This window comes from Suncus etruscus, chromosome X, assembly GCF_024139225.1.
Source record: "Suncus etruscus isolate mSunEtr1 chromosome X, mSunEtr1.pri.cur, whole genome shotgun sequence".
Classification (NCBI taxonomy): Eukaryota; Metazoa; Chordata; class Mammalia; order Eulipotyphla; family Soricidae; genus Suncus; species Suncus etruscus.
Window position 1 is genome coordinate 72,401,760 of NC_064868.1, and position 22,123 is coordinate 72,423,882.

The 22,123-nt window shown below is 34.4% G+C and overlaps 1 protein-coding gene across 1 annotated transcript in view; it reads left to right on the plus strand.

The window, feature by feature from the left end:
• Positions 1–22,123, plus strand: part of NRK (Nik related kinase) — a 181,313-nt gene that overhangs the window by 123,499 nt on the left and 35,691 nt on the right. Inside the window, 7 exon segments of the mRNA XM_049766937.1 lie at positions 5,439–5,533; positions 12,378–12,629; positions 17,250–17,421; positions 17,871–18,026; positions 21,676–21,696; positions 21,699–21,760; positions 21,763–21,808. Coding sequence (XP_049622894.1) covers positions 5,439–5,533; positions 12,378–12,629; positions 17,250–17,421; positions 17,871–18,026; positions 21,676–21,696; positions 21,699–21,760; positions 21,763–21,808 — 804 coding nt within the window.

The following is a 22,123-nucleotide window of genomic DNA, read 5'->3' on the forward strand; positions in this document are numbered from 1 at the left end:
GATTATTGAATTGTATTTTTGTGTTTCTAGGGTATATCCCTAGGAGAGGTATAGCTGAATTGGATGGGAGCTCAATTTCCAGTTTTTTGAGGAATCTTCATATTGCTTTCCATAAAGGTTGGCCTAGATGACATTCCCACCAGCAGTGAATAATAGTTCCTTTTTCTCCACATCCCCGCCAGCACTGCTCGTTCTCATTATTTGTGTTGTTTACTAGTCTCCGAGGTGTGAAATGGTATCTCATAGTTGTTTTGATTTGCATCTCCATGATGACTAGTGATGTGGAGCATTTTTTCATGTGCCCTTTGGCCATTTGTATTTCTTCTTTAAGGAAGTGTCTCTTTATTTCTTCTTCCAATTTTTTTATTGGGTTAGATGCTTTTTTCTTGTTAATTTCTGTTAATACCTTGTATATCTTTATTTGATATTAGCCCCTTAACTGATGGGTATTGGATGAAGTTTCTACCATTCTGTGGATAGCTTTTGTATCATTAGCACTATTTTCTTTGAGGTGCAGATGCTTCTCAGCTTTATATAGTCACACTCCTAAACATATTTACACACAATGAAGGTCCAGCAAAATATTTTATACATTTGTTGATAAATCTGAATGAAGATATCAATGGCAACACAATAATAGTGGGAGACCTCAAAATTGCCCTTTCCCCCTTGATAGATCAACCAGGCTGAAACCCAAAAAGAATATAAGAGATCTGAAAACAGAAATTTAAAAAAGTGGACTAGTGTATATATATATATATATATATATATATATATATATATATATACAAAAAGAATATAAGAGATCTGAAAACAGAAATTTAAAAAAGTGGACTAGTGTATATATTTATATATATATATATATAAAATGGATACACTTTCTTCTCCAATGCACATGGGTCATTCTACAGGATAGACCACATTCTAGCTCATAAAACATATCTCCATAAAGTCAAGATGATAGAAATTGTACAGACTACCTTCGCAGATCACAAAACACTGATATTAGAAGTGAACTACAAAGGGACACAGAAGAAAAACACTAACACCTGGGAATTAACAGCTCACTACTGAACAACCAGTGGCTCATAGATTAAATAAAAGAAGAAATCAAAACATTCCTGGAAACAAATAACAATGATGGCACAATTTATCAGAAATTATGGGACACAGAAAAAAGCAGTACTAAGAGGAAAATTATTACTTTGCAAGCACACATTAGAAAAGAAAAAATGAGCCTATATAAAAAGCTAATGAAATAGCTTTTAAAATTAGATAACTATCAACAAAGGGAGCCAAAAATAGATAGAAAAATAGCTAAGCTTAGAGCAGAAATCAAAGAAATGAAAATCAAATAAACAATCTGAAAGATCAATGAAAGTTGGGTCTTTAAAAAATAAACACGATTTATAAACCACTAGCAAAACTCACAAAGAAACTTGTGTGAGAGAGAGAAACTTGATTTTAAAAAACCAGATTCAAAATGAAAAGGGGAGTTCTCTATAGATATTGCAGAGATTCAAAGGGTAATCAGACTACTTTGAGAAACTCTATGCCATGAAATATGAGAATCTGGAAGAAATGGATAAATTCTTGGACTCATAATCTTCCATGGTTAAACCAGGATGATCTAGCATATCTGTACAGATCCATTACTACTGAGGAAATTAAAATAGTAACCAAATGTCTTCCCAAAAACAAAAGCCCAGGCCCAAATGGATTCACTAATGAATTCTTTTAGACCTTTCAAGAGGAACTACTACCTATCCTATTCAGGCTTTTTCATGAAATTGAAGAATCAGGAACAACTCCAAATAGGTTTTATGAAGCTATCATTACACTGATACCAATACCAGACAGAGATGCTGCAAAAAGGAAAACTACAGACTAATATATCTGATGAACACAGATGCAAAGATCTTCAACAAAATTCTAGCATATAGGATACAATGCTTCATCAAGAAAGTCATCATGAGCAAGTAGGTTTCATTCCAGGAATGCAAGGATGGTTAACATATGAAAATTGATCAACATAATACACCATATTGCAAAAAGAAAAATAAAAAACATATGATCACATCAAAAGATACAAAGAAAGCATTTGATTAGTTTGAACACCCATTCTTGATAAAAAAAAAATAACTCATCAAGATGGGAATGGAAGGAACTTTTCTCCTTATAGTCAAGGACATCTACCACAACTCAATGGCAATGGCAAATATTATTCCCAATGGATATTAAAAATTAAAAGCCTTTCCTCTAAAATCTGGTACAAGACAAGGCTATCCTCTCTCATCACTCCTATTCAGAATAGTGCTGGAAGTTCTTTCCATAGTGATTAGGCAAGGAAAAAATATCTAGGGCATTCAGATAGAAAAGGAAGAAATTGGGTTCTCGTTGTTTTCAGATGACATGATACTATATTTAAAACTCTGAAGACTCCACCAAAAAGCTTCTAGAAACAGTAGATTTATATAGCAAAGTGGCAACTACAAAATTAACATGCAAAAATCAATGGGCTTCTTGGAAACCAATAATGGTAAAGAAGAAACGGACATTAAAAAATAATCCCATTCACATTAGTAACACAAACTCAAATATCTTGAGTCAACTTAACCATATAGGTGAAGGACCTATACAAAGAAAACTACAAAACCCTGCTTCAAGGAATAAAAGAGGACACAAGGAAAAGAAGACACATACCATGCTCATGGATTGGGAAGATTAACATCATTAAAATGGCAATACTCCCCAAAGAATTGTACAGATTTAATGCAATTCCTCTAAAGATACCCATGATATTCTTCAAAGAAGTGGATCAAACACTCCTGAAATTCATTTGGAACAATAAACAACCTAGAATAGCTAGAGCAACTCTTGGGAAAAGTAATATTTTAGGCTTCACTTTCCCTAACTTTAAATTGTATTATAGAGCAATAGTTACTAAAACAGCATGGTATTGGAAGAAAGATAGAACCTCATATAAGGGTAATAAACATATGTATTCAGAGAATGCTCCCAAGACATACAATCTTGGATAAAGGAGCAAGAAATTCAAAATGGATCAAGGAAAGCCTCTTTAACAAGTGGTGTTGGCACAACTGGTCAGCCACTTGCAAAAAAGTGAACTCAGACCTCCATCTAACACCATGCACAAAGATAAAATCCAAATGGTTTAAAGACCTTGATATTAGGCCTGAAACCATCAGATATATAGAACAACATGTAGGTAAAAACACTCCATAACATTGAGACTAAAGGCATCTTCAAAGAGAAAACAGCACTCTCTGAACAAGTTGAAGCAGTGATAAGCAGATGTCATCTTATTTTAAACAATCCAAATAGATGATGAAGGGAAAAAAGCCTGAATGAATCCCAAGTCATCTGTAAAAATGTATCATACATATTTTACTAAAAATTTACAAAGATAACATGTATTCTTTTTGAAATTCATATTTTCAATATCTAAATATAAAAATTTTATTCCTTAGAGACATTATTATTAAACTGGTAGCAGCATTATTTTTGACAGAGTCTTTAAAAAGTAAACATTCATCCAAAATTCCTCCTCCCTTTTATAAGCAACATTTTTATAGTAATGTGTCTTCATGCAAAAATTTAATTTTTGAGAAATTTAATAAGCTTCCATGAAAACTAACATGAGGATTTTTTCCCTCAGACTTTATTTTTCTCAATGGGGCTAATATTGCTAAAATTTAAAGTCAAGATTTTAAAGTTTATTCATTTTCCTGGGAATAATAAATTCTGGATTAGGCTTCAGAGCAATGTGACATCTTGGGTGAGATGAACATAGTTTTTATTTAATAAATACTGATGTTTCTTTCAGCTCCATGATGGTATTCTTTAATTATGTTGTGCTAAATAGACCATATGACATTTCTATGATATTGCATGCTTCATTCAGAGTACTTCAAGATGATCTTCTACAAGTTTTCCTTGAAACATGAGACATTTACACAAACTTCTTATTTTTTTTTGATTTTTTGGCAACACTGAGTGATTTTCAGGGGTTACTCCTGGATATGCGCTCAGAAATCGCTCTGAGCTTAGGTAACCATATGGGACGCCATGGATCAAGCCCAGGGCTATCGTGGGTCAGCTGCGTGCAAGGCAAACATCCTACCTCTGTTCTATTGCTCTGGCCCCACTTCTTACTTATCTTATTGAAACATCAATAGACTTGAAAAAATAATTTCCTGCAGAGGCTTATTAATTGACAAAAGTACAGCACTGCCAGGTGATGCAGATAGAAATTGTCAGATGTGTTCAGTATAATACTGGATAGTGCTTGCAAATAAATGTTTTCTGAAACTGTAGTGTCTATGTTTTGATTCTTTTATAACTACAAGAGTAATTTTACTATTTATTTTTAAAATCCAGGCACACAAAACATTAGTGTCTCTTTACTGAGGCTTTATCTAAGTATACCTACCAGAACTATTAATTTTGAACCTGTTTTGTATTGTCACTGGCCCTTACCGTCAAATCCTAAATTACAATCAGATAAAATTGCAAATTAAACAAAATAGTACAAGTAGATATGGCACTTAGCCTGCATATAGTCAACACAAATTAAATCCTGGTCAAACAGTAGTGATCTCTGGGCTCAGAGCCAGAAGTAAGCCCTGAGCATTGCTGATTGTGGCCCCCAAACCAAAACAAATGTAAATACTTATTCTATGGAATTCAACTGTATATTGCAATAGCAGATAGTCATAAATAGCTAAACTTTTTTTAAAAAAATAAAAATGGAATTAATAATTCAATCCCTTGGGAACACTGAGCATACATTAAATATTTAGTCGCTTCCTGTGGGTAGTAGCTACTGTATTGGATAATGAAGATTTAATAAATATCTATTACTACAGTAAGTTTTGTTGCAGAGCAATGCCATACAAACATCTAGATATATGAAAAGGAATATGTTTTCTTTTTTCAGTTGTCACTTCTCACTTATATTTAAACTCTGAAGAATATCTCTTAGTGGAAATTGGGCTATTGAAAAAATTAATAAAGCCCACTCACTTCTTTTTTTAAATCTGATATACTTTTACCCCCTTATATTTTTGGACAAGGGAATTCCATGATATCTCGCAGGTCTTTCTGTTTTTAATGCTTTATTTTATTGTTATCAATCTGTTTATAAGTCTTACTGATAAAAGTATTTAGCAAACATGCACATATCACTAAAAACATAACTTGTGTAGGTGTCCAGATACAACAAATCTTGAGCTTGTTGACTAGAAAACATAATTTAGGATCAATCATAGTCCCATAACAATTTATCAGATACTATTTCATGAACAGAATCACAAGAAACTCCACAAAAATGAAAGGGGATTGAATTGCTATACTATATAAATGAGGGCAATGTGTATGATCTCCATCTTTATCACTGTATTTTTGTTATGCCACAGAATCATCCGAGGAAGAAAGTCCTAAGCCTAGGAGGAGATCCAAAGCATCATCTCCTTATTCTACAACTGACCAAACAATGCTATTTGATGTCCATGTAAGTATCCATCTTACTACATTTATGTATTTTCATTTTATTTTCTTTTTTGAGGTGGGTGAAAGCATTGTTTTTATTTTCTCTAATAATGTCTGCATTTTTTAAATTTTGACAGTATTTTTAATCTAAGTCTTATTTTTATAATAATTTTTATTTTGACCAAAGTGGATTACATATCTTTCACAATAATATTTTAAGTACTTAGTGACATTGAATCAGGGGAATTCCCACCACCAAAGTTGTCCTTCCTCCACTCCCGATCCCAGCATGCATCCCATATTTCCCTCCCTTATCCTCTGGGCTGCTAGTATAAGTGGTCCCCTCTGTGTCTGGCTTGTTGTAACTTGGGTATCGATTTGTTGTCATTGGATTGGGTTTGGTGTTTAAGTCTGATCATTTTTATTACTACTTAGTGATCATACAACTGTTTGGTCCACTGTTTCCCCTTCAGTTTGAGAGGCGGAACAAGATGGTTCAAGTTATGTGGTTTTGTTTGAGGAAAAGGAAAAAGTAAAATGGGGTAAAAATCAAACAAGCAAATAATGGGCCGAGTCCTTCTAGACTAGAGGCGATAAATATTAATTTGGGAGAAGAAAGGTAAAAAGGAAGAGAAACACATCAACAGGACAAAAAGAAAAATCAAACAGAAAATCCAAAACACACCAGAGCAATATAGACAACCACCACACAATAACCACAGTCCTGAAATAAAAACAAAACAAAATGCAAAAAATGAATACAACAACAGCAACAACAATAACAAAAACCCCTCAAAATTATTTTTTGTTGCTTTTCTTTTTTGTGTGCATATGCACAGTAAATATTGGGGACATTAGAAAGGGAATTCCTTTGGCCTATGAGATACAGGGTTTCTCCTCTCTTGAAGTATACTGTCATGGGAATAACTGCAGGCTACATACACTTTCAGTTACTCTCCCCTAGGTCGTTTTGTTGTGTATGGAAAACTACTGTTCCATCATGGATAATAAAATCAGACCTCTGTATCTAGCGATTTTGGTATCTACACAGGTCAAAGAATGGAGCCTATGATGAAGTCTTTCTTTATGGTTCTAGAATTTCTGTTCCATTACTGTTATTTTAATCAGTCTTCTGTAGTTGGTGGTCTTGGTTTTTGCACTGATCCTAGGATGATAGAGTCTTTCATTATGTTTACAGAAGACCAGTTCAGTTGAATTTGTCTTAGTCAGACCTCTGGAATTAGAGATCTTGGTAGATGTAAGGATCGTAGACCAAGGCCTAGGCTAGGGTTTTTTTTTATTGGTCCCAGGATAAGTTCTGCCCAGTAATGGTTGTCACAGTCAGTCTTGTATATAACGATCTTGGCTTTTGAACAGATCAAAGAATGAATAATGTCTGTATTTAAGCACCATGGTTACAAACATGTTTGTAGTTGAGTTTCAGTAGTAATATATACACCCCACCCAGAAAACTATAAAACCCTGCTAAAGAAATAAGAGAAGACACACGGAAAAGAAAATCCATACCCTGCTCTTGGATTGGCAGGATAGTATCATTAAAATAACAATAGTCCCAAAGCTTTGTACAGATTTAATGTGATCCCTCTAAAGATACCCATGACATTTTTCAAATAAGTGGATCAAACACTTCTGAAATGTATTTGAAACAATAAACACCCACGAATAGCTAAAGCAATATTTGGTAAAAAGGAATATGAGAGGTATTACATACCCCAACTTTAAACTGTATTACAAAGCAATAGTTATTAAAACAGCATGGTATTAAAATAAAGACAGACCCTCAGATCAGTGGAACAGGATTGAGTACTCAGAGTATGTTCCCCAGATATACTGCCACCTAATTTTTGATAAAGGTGCAAGAAATCCTAAATGGAACAGGGAAGGCCTGTTCAATAAATGGTGTTGGCACAACTGACTAGCCACTTGGAAAAAAAACGAACATAGACCTTCAGTTAACATCATGTACAAAGGTAAAATCCAAATGAATTAAAGACCTAGATATCAGACCTGAAACCATAAAGTATATAGAACAATATGTAGGTCAAACACTCCATGACATTGAGGCTAAAGGTATCTTAAAAGAGAAAACAGTACTCTCCAAACAAGGAAAAGCAGAAATAAATAGATGGTATTATATTAAGCTGAGAAGCTTCTGCATCTCAAAAGAAATAGTGCCCAGAATACAATAGCCACCCACTGAGTGGGAGAAACTATTCACCCAATACCCATCAGATAAGGGGTTAATATCCAAAATATACAAGGCACTAACAGAACTTTACAAGAAAAAACAATCTAAACCCATAACAATGGGGAGAAGAAATGAACAGACACTTTGACAAAAAAGAAATACAAATGGCTAAAAGGCACATGAAAAAATGCTCCACATCACTAATCATCAGGGAGATGCAAATCAAAACAACTGTGAGGTACCATCTCACGCCACAAAGATTGGCACACATCAGAAAGAATGAGAACAAGCAGTGCTGGTGGGATGTGGAGATAAAGGAACTCATTCACTGCTGATGGGAATGCCATCTGGTCAAACCTTTGTGGAAAGCGATATGGAGATTTCTCTGAAAACTGGAAGTTGAACTCCCATATGATCCAGCTGTACCACTCCTAGGGATATATCCTAGAAACACAAAAATACAATACAAAAATCCCTTTCTCACACCTATATTCATTGCAGTGTTGTTTACAATAGCCAGACTCTGGAAACAGCCTAGATGTCCCTCAATACATGAATGGTTAAAGAAACTATGGTACATATACACAATGGAATATTATGCAGATATCAGAAGAGATGAAGTCATGAAATTTTTCTATACATGTATGTATATGAAATCTATTATGCTGAGTGAAATAAGTCAGAGGGAGAGAGATAAACACAGAAAGGTCTCACTCATCTATGGGTTTTGAGAAAAATGAAAAGCATTTGTGTAATGATTCTCAGAGACAAAATAGAGGAGGACTGGAGGGTCCAGCTCCTGACATGAAGCTCACCACAGGGATCATTTAGTGCAGTCACAGAAATAATTACACTGAGAACTATCATAACAAAATGTGACTGAATGAGGGAAGTAGAAAGCCTGTCTAAAGTACAGGCCAGTGTGCGGTGGGGAGGAAGGACACTTGCGATATTGGTCATGGGAATGTTGCACTGGTGAAGGATTATATATATATAAAATAAAAAAGAGAAGAAAAGATAAGGCCTCCCAATAAAAAATATGCACCCCCGTACACCAGTGCAACTTTACCACCAACTATGTCAGCAATCTCCCTCTTTCCCCTTCCACTGTCTATCTTCAAGGTAAGGATTCTATTTTTCTCACTATCATGGTCAGGATAGTTGTTAATGTAGTTATATCCCTAACTGTGCTCACCACTTTTTGTGCTAAGTTTCATATCTTGGGCTGGTCTTTTTAATTTCTTTATATTTCTACATTTTATGTACTTATTAGTAAAATATTAAGTGTTTATTTTTAAATAAAAATAAGTGTTGTGACCAGAGCGATAGCAAAGTAGTAGGGCATATACCTTGCTAAGGACGGACTTGGGTTCGATCCCCAGGCTCCTATATGGTCCACCGAGCCAGGAGTGACTTCTGAGTGCAGAGCCAAGAGTAATCCCTGAGTGTTACTAGGTGTGGCCTAACCCCCCCAAAATTAAGTGTTATATTCTAAATATTGCAAAGATGAAGTTCATTCCTGTGTGCATACAGGCTGATATGTAAAAATTAAATTTAATATAAGAGTATTATTCATAGTGAAACTTTTTATCTTTATATTCTGTTATCAGAACACATTTGACCAAGGAATGATACAAACCCATTTGTTGTAGCTAATTTTAAATTGATAGATAGAGGATAAACATTGTTTTTATATAATCTTCAATGAGGAGGCAATTCATAAAAAAAAATTTCATAGAAAACAAAAACTTCTGAATGTCAATATCTTAAAAGATCTTATTTGATAACTATTGCCAAATATACAACTTATGAAATGTATAAATGCATTTTATCTTACTAAGTATTTTATTATTGTGTCATAGTACACATGTTGACTTTGCATGATTAAAATATTTTTCTTTTTTTTAATTTTCTTTTTTTATTTTATTTAAACACCTTGATTACATACATGATTGTGTTTGGGTTTCAGTCATGTAAAGAACACCACCCATCACCAGTGCAACATTCCCATCACCAATGTTTCAAATCTCCCTCCTCCCCACCCAACCCCTGCCTGTACTCTAAACAGGCTCTCCATTTCCCTTATACATTCTCATTATTAGGACATTCAAAATGTAGTTATTTCTCTAACTAAACTCATCACTCTTTGTGGTGAGCTTCCTGAGGTGAGCTGGAACTTCCAGCTCTTCTCTCTTTTGTGTCTGAAAATAATTATTGCAAAAATGTCTTTAATTTTTCTTAAAAATCATAGATGAGTGAGACCATTCTGCATTTTTCTCTCTCTCTCTGACTTATTTCACTCAGCATAATAGATTCCATGTACATCCATGTATAGGAAAATTTCATGACTTCATCTCTCCTGACAGCTGCATAATATTCCATTGTGTATATGTACCACAGTTTCTTTAGCCATTCATCTGTTGAAGAGTATCTTGGTAGTTTCCAGAGTCTTGCTATGGTAAATAGTGCTGCAATGAATATAGGTGTAAGGAAGGGGTTTTTGTATTGTATTTTTGTGTTCCTAGGGTATATTCCTAGGAGTGTTATAGCTGGATCGTATGGGAGCTCGATTTCCAGTTTTTGGAGGAATCTCCATATCGCTTTCCATAAAGGTTGAACTAGACGGCATTCCCACCAGCAGTGGATAAGAGTTCCTTTCTCTCCACATCCCCGCCAACACTGTTTATTCTCATTCTTTGTGATGTGTGCCATTCTCTGTGGTGTGAGGTCGTATCTCATCGTTGTTTTGATTTGCATCTCCCTGATGATTAGTGATGTGGAGCATTTTTCTTGTGTCTTTTGGCCATTTGTATTTCTTCTTTGTCAAAGTGTCTGTTCATTTCTTCTCCCCATTTTTTGATGGGATTAGATGTTTTTTCTTGTAAAGTTCTGTCAGTGCCTTGTATATTTTGGAGATTAGCCCCTTATCTGATGGGTATTGGGTGAATAGTTTCTCCCACTCAGTGGGTGGCTCTTGTATCCTGGGCACTATTTCCTTTGAGGTGCAGAAGCTTCTCAGCTTAATATATTCCCATCTGTTAAGATTAAAATATTTTTTAAGAAAAAAAATCTTATTTTCCTTTTGGCCTGCAAATCACTACATTCTGCTTTTGTAATTTTCCTTACTGTATCATACCTACTCTTTCCAAATTGTCTAGGCTTAACTATATTAAACACTTCTATTGTAAAGATAGACTTATATCAATTTGTTTTTAGAAGTGTTTGATACTTTAAGACATAGATGTCAAATTAAAAATTGAACATCAAAAATGATCTATTTCTAAAATTCAGAATTATGAAATACAATTTCTTTTTCTGTGTGACTGCCTGAATATTGGGGTTTGACATCTTATTCTCACTAAAAGTATTGGCATTATCTTTATTTCATTTAAAAACAAATTTAAATTATTGTCACCTTAGAAAGTTTCCAATGTAGGAGAAAATATTGCAACAGAAATTACATTAAGCTTCCATTAGAAATGGAAGAAGTAGGGGCCAGCGAGGTGGCGCTAGAGGTAAGCTGTCTGCCTTGCAAGCACTAGCCAAGGAAGGACCGCGGTTCGATCCCCCGGCGTCCCATAAGGGTCCCTCAAGCCAGGGGCAATTTCTGAACGCTTAGCCAGGAGTAACCCCTGAGCATCAAATGGGTGTGGCCCCCAAAACCAAAAAAATTTTAAAAAATGGAAGAAGTATTTACTTTATAAAATTTAAATGCATATATATTTTGATTACTTTTCAAATAAATTTATTGGAGGTATACATATGAAAAACAAATTATATAATAATAAACAATAATAAACAATTTTTGCTAGACAAAGATTATCAGAAATATATGAAATCAAATTTGGTTTAGATGTATAGAAGTTTTAATGCCATTACTTATACAACTTTTGTGTAATTTCCTTATACAAAGTAAAATTTATTAAAATGTTATTATTCTCAGAAACTAAATCACTACCAGCTTGAGAGCCATACTATTAATAATAGTAAACCAGTAAGTGTAAATTATAAGAAAGCAATCAAAACACATATTAGAAAATAGTTACTTGTTAAAATTAACAATTCAGATGTATTTTAAGAAAATTATTGAAATGTGTTTTGGTTAATTCAGAAATATGTCCTTGATCTTTCATGTTACTGTGACATTGCTAAAACATAAAATATCCTGTTGTGTATGCAAAACAAACATTCTCTTGCTACTTACCCAACACATGTTTCTTTCTCTCTCTTTTTTGGGGGGTCATACCTGGTGACCCTCAAGGGTTACTCCTGGCTATGCGCTCAGAAATCGCTCCTATTGGGGGACCACATGGGACGCAGGGGGATTGAACCATGGTCAGTCCTAGGTTAGCACGTGCAAGGCAAAGCCCTCCCATTTGAGCCACTACTCCGGTCCCCCAACATATGTTTCTATTAAAGAATATAAAATGCCTTAAATTTGTTACCAAATTCAGCCAGGAAATTGGTTGCTAATCAGAATTCACTTTTTAAGATAAATAGGTCATTTATTATCAACATATTACTAGTACACACACATCAAAAGCATACCAGGTAATGTTCTGTATCCTAATTTATATAACTTGAAAGATTTTAAATACATTTTATTGAGCATTTTCTATATTATTTCAATCATCTTCTCAATGTTGGAAGCATCAAGCAAAATGGTAGAGATGGAAATGATGAAGTAAAAAGAACGTATAATGACCATGGAAGCAATATAGACACCAAAATCCATGGAGAAAATAAATCCAGTGAGGGCAGTGATTATTATAGAGGTCTTGACGGATATGGAATTAATATAGACAGTGGAATAAGATGCAAGGAAGTTAATGGAGTTAGTCAAGTCAGTGAAATTAATGACGAGAATGGAGATCTTGAATTCAATAGAGGAGAAAATAGCTTAAAGAAGGTAATGCACAATTTGAAAAAGAAATGTATTGCTCTTTTTCTAAATGTTTCTCAATGTTTTTTCAGTTGTTGAAAATATTCTTAAGGGGTCGGAGAGATAGAATGGAGGTAAGGCTTTTGCCTTTCATGCAGAAAGACAGTGGTTCGAATCCTGGCATCCCATATGGTCTCCTGTGCCTGCCAGGGGCGATTTCTGAGTCTAGAGCCAGGAGTAACCCCTGAGCACTGCCAGGTGTGACCCAAAAACCAAAAAAAAAATCTTAAAACATCTATCCGCAAGCTTTAAATATTTGTAATTATAGCCAGATAAAATATTATCTCTAATTTTTATGGTTTCTATTTATTGAAGTGACAGAACTATCTTCTTTATTTCCCAGGTCACATGGTTTTGATAGTGTTGTTTTTGATCTAGGGCCATATTTGAAATGTTTAGGGCTTACTCCTGACTCTGGGCTCAGTAATCACTCTTGGCACAGAGTGCTGGAGATGAAATCTGGCAACTGCATGCCACACCTTTCCTAGCTGCTGCACTATCTCTCCATCCCCAGGACATGTTTCTTAATACACATTTTTGATCTGGGAAGTTTGTTATTAAATTATGATACTATAGCATATTTTTTATTTAAATTATTTTAGGTGTAGAGTTCACTTGCATTTAGAATATTTCACTATGTGTATAATCATTACAACTCTTCATTATCCCAGTCAGAAAAAAAGTTCATAATTCCTTCAAACCCTAGTAACTAATGTTCTGTTTACTTTCTAGGTACATTAGTAAATTTAAAAATTTGTCTTTCATCATTGGCTTGTTTCAGTTCGCATTATATTTATAAGGCTCATTCATGTTGCACCAAAATTTCCACCTTTTTGAAGGCTGGATAACATTCTATATTGTATAATTAACATTTTATTATTCTTTTCTAACTAGATAGGTTGTTTTCACCTTTGGTTATCACAAATAATTATGCTGTGAGCATTGGTATGTAAGGCTTTATTGTCATGTCCTGTAAATAAATCCTCATGCCCCAAACCTGAATGGAAAAGGGAAGCAGGTCTGGAACAAATCTGCCAAAGGAAATAATTCGAACCAGGCTGGAAAGATGAAACACGGCTTTGGGGACCTTTCCATCACGAGGAGAGACCGATTCCCATTGAAACCTCAGTCTCTGTTGGAAAGATAGGGCCACCACCATGGTCAGAGAACAATTTGGGATAGATAGCCTATCAGAGGTTCTTCCTGCCCAGGTGGGTTTTTGATACGTAAAAGGGAAGCCATCGTGATCAAGAAAATGCCATACTGATATGATATGTTATGCCATATTGATTAAGGTAAAGACTGAGTATTCAACAATGTCCCCATTTCAACTTTTGGGGAAATTATACACAAATGTCGAATTTCAATGTGTGGAATATTTAGAGTGGAGTAGCTAAATACTATATTTACTTTTTAAGGGAATGTTAACAAATGCAATTAAAACAGAATGGTATCTTGTGTTTAGACAGTGATTTTGTTATCATTCACAAAACTGTTTTATGATGAGGTTAAGAAATACACATAGTTCCTCAGGTACTAGACAGTAGAAATTCATACAGAGAAGATAATCCTGGAACATGTGGCATTTTAACTAGTTTTTGACAACTGTGGAATATTTGGATACTATACAACATAAATGAAATATCAGGACAAGGAAATATTCCAGTTTTCTTTCTTATACTATCTTATATAAACTTGTTTAGCATTCTATAAGTTTTTCTAAATAAAAGCCATCTTACAAACTATAGCCTCTGTAAAGATTCTTTCACTTTTTTTTGGGGGGGGGCATACTCCACAGTGCTCAGGGGTTACTCCTAGCACTGTGTTCAGAAATCACTCCTGGTAGGCTCTGGATAACATATGGGATGCTGGTAAGTGAACCCAGGTCTGTCCTGGGTCAGTCGCGTGCAAGGCAAATGCCCTACCACTGTGCTATCTCTTTGGCCCTCTCAGTTCTTTTAAGAAATATTATATTCTGTGATCTTTATGATTTATAATACTGTTAATGATGATACATTTTTCATGCACATAATTCAGACACCATATCTGTAACATGTATGCCCACCTCCTATTTCCCAAAGACCTCAAATTCCGACCCTTTTGATGGCCCCTACTCAATTGCTGCATTTAGAACAATAGCTAATATATGGAAACAAATCAGATGCCTAAGTAAAGATGAATAGATCAAAAACTTATTATACATACATTGGAATTTTTTCTTCTCTAAGAAAGAATAAATTTGTGTTAGCTTGATAAACTTGTATATTTATTTTATTTTGTTTTGTTTTGTTTTTGGGTCACACCCGGCAGTGTTCAGGCTCTACGCTCAGAAATCTCTCCCGGCAGGCTCAGGGGACCATATGGGATGCTGGGATTCGAATCACCGACCTTCTGCATGCAAGGCAAACACCTTACCTTCATGCTATCTCTCCAGCCCCCCTGTATATTTATTTTACATAAGGAATGTTTTTTACCAAGTTTATCTTACTTGGTACACTAGGAATCTTTCATGACCCAGTTTACATATAATTTTTGACAGAAATAAACATTGTTTCCTCTTTCCCTGCAAACACTTTTCTTGGAAAGGGGATCCTCTCAAGCAAGTTTCTGGAATTCAAGCTATCATACTGGTGATTCTCAGCCAACCAGTCCAGATGTTCAATTTAATGTGCCCAAGAGGCACTTCTGCTTAGACCTCATGGTGCCAGGAATTACACCGGCACCTCCTCAGTGCTGAGGGCCTCCAGGGTCTGATCTGGTTGTGTTTAAAGGTTTCCAGGAGTGGAACTTTCAACTTTTGATAAACTATATGGTGCCAGTAATCGAAAGCAGGTTTAGCACATGATAGACCCCACCTTGAACCACAGATTTATGTTAGTACTTATGACACTAATTTCTTTGTTTCCTACCACATTAGACTGTGTGCTCTTCAAGGTAGGAACTATGTAAATCATCCTTGATTAACCACTCATCCAATCCATGGTCCAATTTAGTGCTTGCTTTGTGATAGACACACAATAATTATAGAAGAAATCAATGAAGAAATGAAAAAAAGAAAAGAAAAAGGGGCGGAAGAGCAGTGGCGCAGCAGAAGGGCATTTGCCTTGCACATGACTGACCCAGAATGGTCCCATATGGTCCCCCGATTCAGGAGTGATTTCTGAGAACAGAGCCTGAGCATCACCAGGTGTGGTCCATAAACGTAGGGAGGGAGGGAGGGAGGGAGGGAGGGAGGGAGGGAGGGAGGGAGGGAGGGAAGGAGGGAGGGAGGGAGGGAGGGAGAGAGGGAGGGAGGAAGGAAGGAAGGAAAAGGAAGAATAACACATCCTGGATAGTGTCCAATGGAAATGGAAAATCAGTGCATCATTGGGAAGGTATCTAATTATCATCAATCTACCTTTCTTATTAAAAAGCTTCAAATAAGTATTCCAACAAAGTTTTTTGTATAGGAACACTGGATATCATTTTAACTGAGGAATGATTTGTTTTGTTTAGTTTTGTATTTTTTTTCTTGTTCTTTGGATCTTTTTTGTTTGTTTTGTTTTGTGCTGAGAGCTTAATCCTGGCATTGCAGTTAGGAATTACTTCTAGTGAGGTTCTGGAGGTCATATGTGTAGTTGGGATTATACCCAACTAGATTGGGTGCAAGACAAATAACCCTGCCCATTGTACTATCACTGTGGTATTGAATGCTACTGTAATGTTCTATACTATACTATATACTATACTGTACTATACTATACTATATACTAAACTATACTATACTATACTTTTCTGGTTGAAAGTGAATAAAAACAACTTTAACAGGGAACATAAGTTGCCCAATTCTTAAAATCACTGTTTAGGCATACATGGGTGTTAAAAAAAGGCTTACAAATAGTTGGTATGCTTTTCCACAGGTTCTGGCATTTTATAAGTTCTGTTACATTGGGCCATATTATGACTTGACTTTCTTCTCTATCTGTTAGTAAAAGCAGGTTAGTTTTTCAGTGAACTGCTTCACACCCAATTTTTATTGGGTAATTTTTAATTATTACTTTTATCATTTGATAAATGAGAAAGAGATCCTAACACTTGATAATTTTATCTTTCAAATGGCTGAACATAAACTTTGAAATCAAACAGACGTTGACTATAAAAGCTGGTATGCCTACTAATGCCTATGATCCTGCATAAATTATATAACATATCTAACCATTACTTTCATTATAAGTGAGACATAGAGTATGTATATTCACTTTTGAGATTGTTATAATGAATCATATTACATAAGCCATGAAGATTTTTCTGATGTTCTACAAATTTTAGTTTCTGAATTTTATAGGTTGGAACTTCAAGCTCCGTGTTTTTCTTCTCTGACCTCAATTGTTTTAATATATATTAGTTTATCTTTTAGATACCATTGCTTAATTATGATTAATGTGTAATTTAAAAACGTTTAGAATTACAGGTGTTAGAATTTTCTTTGGATATTTTCTACTATACTATCATTTTTTAATATACTACAGTATCATGACCATTCTTTGTTTATCCCTTTCCCTCTGATATAGAATATTAATCTGACCAAAAATGTCCCTCTTCTTTTAGCAGGAAACTGGTAAAAGTGAGACCTCAAATGGCATTGCATCATTCTTATTTAATGATGAAAATGACAGCATGGACATTTTAGAAGCATCAGCAGAGTCAGGTTTTTCTGCAAACTACTCATCTTCTTCCACTGGTTCTTTGGGTACTAATGCTGATTTTGCCAGTGCTATCTGTAAGTGTATTTAATATAGTTTATAAATTCGACAGTTTGTTTGCATATTAAATTCAATTTTGGGACACTGCCAATTGATGTAAAAAGAAACAAATTACTCTGATAATCATTTGATGCAAATTCAAGTGGTTATATGTTTTTTAAAAGTCTACACTACCCTGAATCTTCATGGCACCTAATCTTGAACTACAGTTGAGGAAAAGTCCCGCACATTTTTCAAATCCAGTTATAGTAATATGAATTACATAAATATTCATAAACCTATTTTGATTAATATAATTTGTGTTTTGTGAAGATTTATGGGTAATAGTAGCAGTATCATCTAGTAAAATATAATACACAAAAGGAAAATAAAATTTTCTATGTTCCATATATATGGAAATGCTAAAGCATATATGATGTATAGAATAGTAATTTATCTTAATAACTTTTCCACATTTCTCAAATAGTCTATGCTGGATATGTGGAATTTCCTGAGAAATCACCTCAGCAATCATCTGAAGTCAATGTTAACTCACTATGTATCTCTTCCGCATGTAAAAAACCACTGCTACATGTATATGAAAAGGAATTTACTTCTGAAATCTGCTGTGGCTTTTTATGGGGTGAGTTTTATATTTCTTGAAACCCCGTAGTATTTTTGAAAAGAGTTAATTTATATGTGTAACAAAGTTTTCTAAAAGCATAAAACTTCCATTATTTATTACTAGTTACTTAGTAAATAACATGTTTTTTACAAGTCTTTCACCGTTATGTTTAAGGTACATAATGAAAGTGAATTAGGGCAATTCCCCACAACCAGTGTTGACCACCTTCACTCCTATTCCCATCATGCATCCCATACTTCCCCCTTTTGCCCCTGGACTGCTAGTGTAACTGGTCCCCTTTGTATATAACTTGTTGTAGATCTTGATTGTGTTGTCTTTGACTTTGGGTTTGGTATTTAGGCCTGATCATTAGTAAATAAAATGTTTTATAGTAACTTATTTTTTATACTATTTCCATCCCAAGAAGTGTGATTTTGAATTGGTAAAGCCTCTTATATTTCTTTTCTTAAACCTAATCATTTGGTTAGTATATAAAACAGGATTATGATTTTAACATACAAGTTTAAAGTATTATATAGCAAATAGTATGTAGTGAGACAGTATATGAAGCATCACTGGGAGTTTGTATTTTTAATAATGTCAAGGAGTTTTAGAAAAGCTTCATATAGGGGCCGGAGAGATAGCATGGAGGTAAAGCGTTTGCCTTGCATGCAGAAGGTCGGTGGTTTGAATTCCAGCATCCCATATGATCCCCTGAGTCTGCCAGGAGTGAGTTCTGAGCATGGAGCCAGGAGTAACCCCTGAGTGCTGCCGGGTGTGAAAGCCCCAAAGAAAGAAAAGAAAAGCTTCATATATAATATATTAATTCAATAAATATTTTCAATTTTGTTCTAGAAGAAATACATAAGTGTAATAAAACAATATTTACCTCCAGCTAGTTTGAATAATAACACACCTAAATAAATAAAATCAAGGAAGGCTAAAATTCAGAATGACAGCATCTAAATTGAGACTTCATAGATTTTTCTTAATATCAGTGGCCAGGATTTTTAAATTAAATACAACAGTAGTAAATATCATATTTACATAGAACATCATAGAAAGAAAGCATTTCCTCCAGATTTTGCTACTATAATATTAAAATAACAAGAAAGGAAATTTTGCTGAATTGTCATTTTATTCAAACCCATAGATGTAGAAAATACCTATAGATGTAATACATAAATATATTATTTTTATGTTATGGTTTTATATTTTTAAAATAAAAGGTTATAGTCAAAATTTATTTAGTTTCCCCTCCCTTCAAATTCTCCCAAGGGAAAAAGATTCAGTACCTAAACCTTGAGGTCATTGCTTTGAGAAGGAGTAATGAACAGAGATTAACAATACAGGAAGAGGGGGGCCAGATCAATAGCTCAGCAGATATGGCTTTTGCCTTGCATGTGACCAACTCAGGGCAGAGCCAGAAGTTACCCCTGAGCTCTACTGGGTATGCTCCCCCCTCAAAAAAAAACCACAAAAATGGGCCCTTGCCTTGCAAGCAGCCAATCCAGGACCTAAAGTGGTTGGTTTGAATCCCAGTGTCCTATATGGTCCCCCGTGCCTGCCAGGAGCTATTTCTGAGCAGATAGCCAGGAGTAACCCCTGGGCACTGCTGGGTGTGGCCCAAAAACCAAAAAAAAAAAAAAACCCACAAAAATAAGCCAACAAAAGTATAGGAGGGAACATATTTTTCATTTTTCTCTTTATTGCATAAGAAATAAGAAAGTAATATATAACCAGCAAAGTATCCATAATAAGAAAAAACAAATAAATCTATATTAATAGTAAAAGGAAGTCACTGAATTATTTTCTTACTGAAAATAATTTCTTTCTTTCTTTCTGAATTTGATTATTTATTCCTATGCCTTAGATTATGTGAGGGAATTCACCACCGTGATTTGAACTATATTATAGCCCTACTTCAGCTATTTAAGTTATCTCATTTGGTCTTTAAACATTGCTTGTAAGAAAGATAATTGAGTTCTTTTATCTTCATTTATTATTATTTTTATTTACCTATCTATTTTTGGTCGATTTCTTTGTTTTGGTGCGGTTATTGAAGCTGTTGCCCCCATTTACACTTATTTTTTCCTTTCCTTTCCTTTCCTTTCCTTTCCTTTCCTTTCCTTTCCTTTCCTTTCCTTTCCTTTCCTTTCCTTTCCTTTCCTTTCCTTTCCTTTCCTTTCCTTTCCTTTCCTTTCCTTTCCTTTCCTTTCCTTTCCTTTCCTTTCCTTTCCTTCCTTTCCTTTCCTTTCCTTTCCTTTCCTTTCCTTCCTTTCCTTTCCTTTCCTTTCCTTTCCTTTCCTTTCCTTTCCTTTCCTTTCCTTTCCTTTCCTTTCCTTTCCTTTCCTTTCCTTTCCTTTCCTTTCCTTTTTCCTTTTACCTTTCCTTTTCTTTTCTTTTCTTTATGTGCTCTGCCATGTTTCTTATCTCAAGACCATGGCGTTTTTTTTTTTTCTATGTTGTGGTGCTTATTGTTATTGTTGGAGTCCTCACTGGATATTTGACACTTCTTTTTGTACTGGTGGAGTGTTTCACCTTCTTTTTCTCCTTCGTCTCTCAAACCGATGATGAGAGCCTCTAGAAGAATTCCGCTTATTTTCTGCGTATTAGACTTTTACCCCAGTTTATTACTTTTCTCTTCTTCAAACAAAACCACGTAACTTGAACTAGCTAGTCCTGCCCCCCAGTTAGAGGGGGGAATAAGGGAGGCACCAAGACCAAACAGGTGCAAGACTACTAAGTAGTAGGCTAGGTACAGAGGGGACCACATATTCTGGCAGCCCTGGAGGTGAGGGAAGAGCATATGGGAGGTAGGACAAAAAATGGAGGTGTAGGGAGGACAAATTGGTGATGGAAATCCCCCCTGATTTTATGTAAATATGTACCTAAAATATTATTGTCAACAATATGTAAGCCACTATGATTAAAATAAAAATTATATTAAAAAAGACAGATAATTGAGCCAACAGACAAATAACAGAGTAGGATCTTACATAAAAATAACTACTAATTTCATAGGCATTCATATATGTAAAATGTTAAAAATTATTTAATAAAAATAACTATATATTTATTTTAAAAAGCATTAAAATTATTAGCTAAAATAAGTAAACAACTGGAGTCTATGTGTTCTAAGCATTCTTTAATGGTAAAGTTGAAAGTATTGATTTTATTTTTGTTTTTGTTTTTGGGTCACACCCGACTTCGTTCAGGGTTTACTCCTGACTCTGCACTCAGAAATTGCTCCTGGCAGGCACAGGGGATATATGGGATGGTAGGAATCAAACCCATGTCTATCCTGGTTTGGCTGAGTGCAAGGCAAACACCCTACCGCTGTGATATCTCTCTGGCTTGACAGTATTGATTTTATGAGATTTTGGACATTACAATATTGATGTTGATACTGATATTTATACATATTCTATTTGTAAAATGATACATCATAAATTACTCGGAAGAATCTTGTCAGAGAATAATATCTTTTATAATGTATTTTATTTAAATTTGCTCTTTTTGGTAGGTTTCATTGGTAACACAGAATAGGTTAGTTGCCTCAAATTCATAAAGATTTCCATTTTGAAATGGCAAAAATTCTAATATAATTTTAATTATACAAGATGATATGAACTAATATAGTACTTTTCTTTTTATATACAAAAAGGACTGAATTTGCAGTTGGGGACCTAATCTATTCGAGAAGTGGAAAGGCAGACATAACAAAACATATAAAACAAAGATCATTTCATTTTATCAGATTCAAGTTGTAGAGCCACTCAATTTTCTAAATACCATTTCTGATTTAAGAACTAAAATTAGCTAACTAATTATGTAGATTAATTAGGTTGCAAAATGGGTTAATACTCTTTTCATGTGAATGTGATCTCAGGAAATCTCTTTAAATATAGTTAACTAGAACAATAGACTTTCTTATTTATAATTTATTGTATGTATCTATCTCTATATATTTATACAACTTAAACAATGCATGACTCTTCAATGATATATGATATATGTTTGCAATGCCCCTTACTTATGTGTTTATATGAAAAATCTTGCATTATTTCAGAATTTTTTTCTAGATACCACTTATAGTTTCATAACTCATAAAT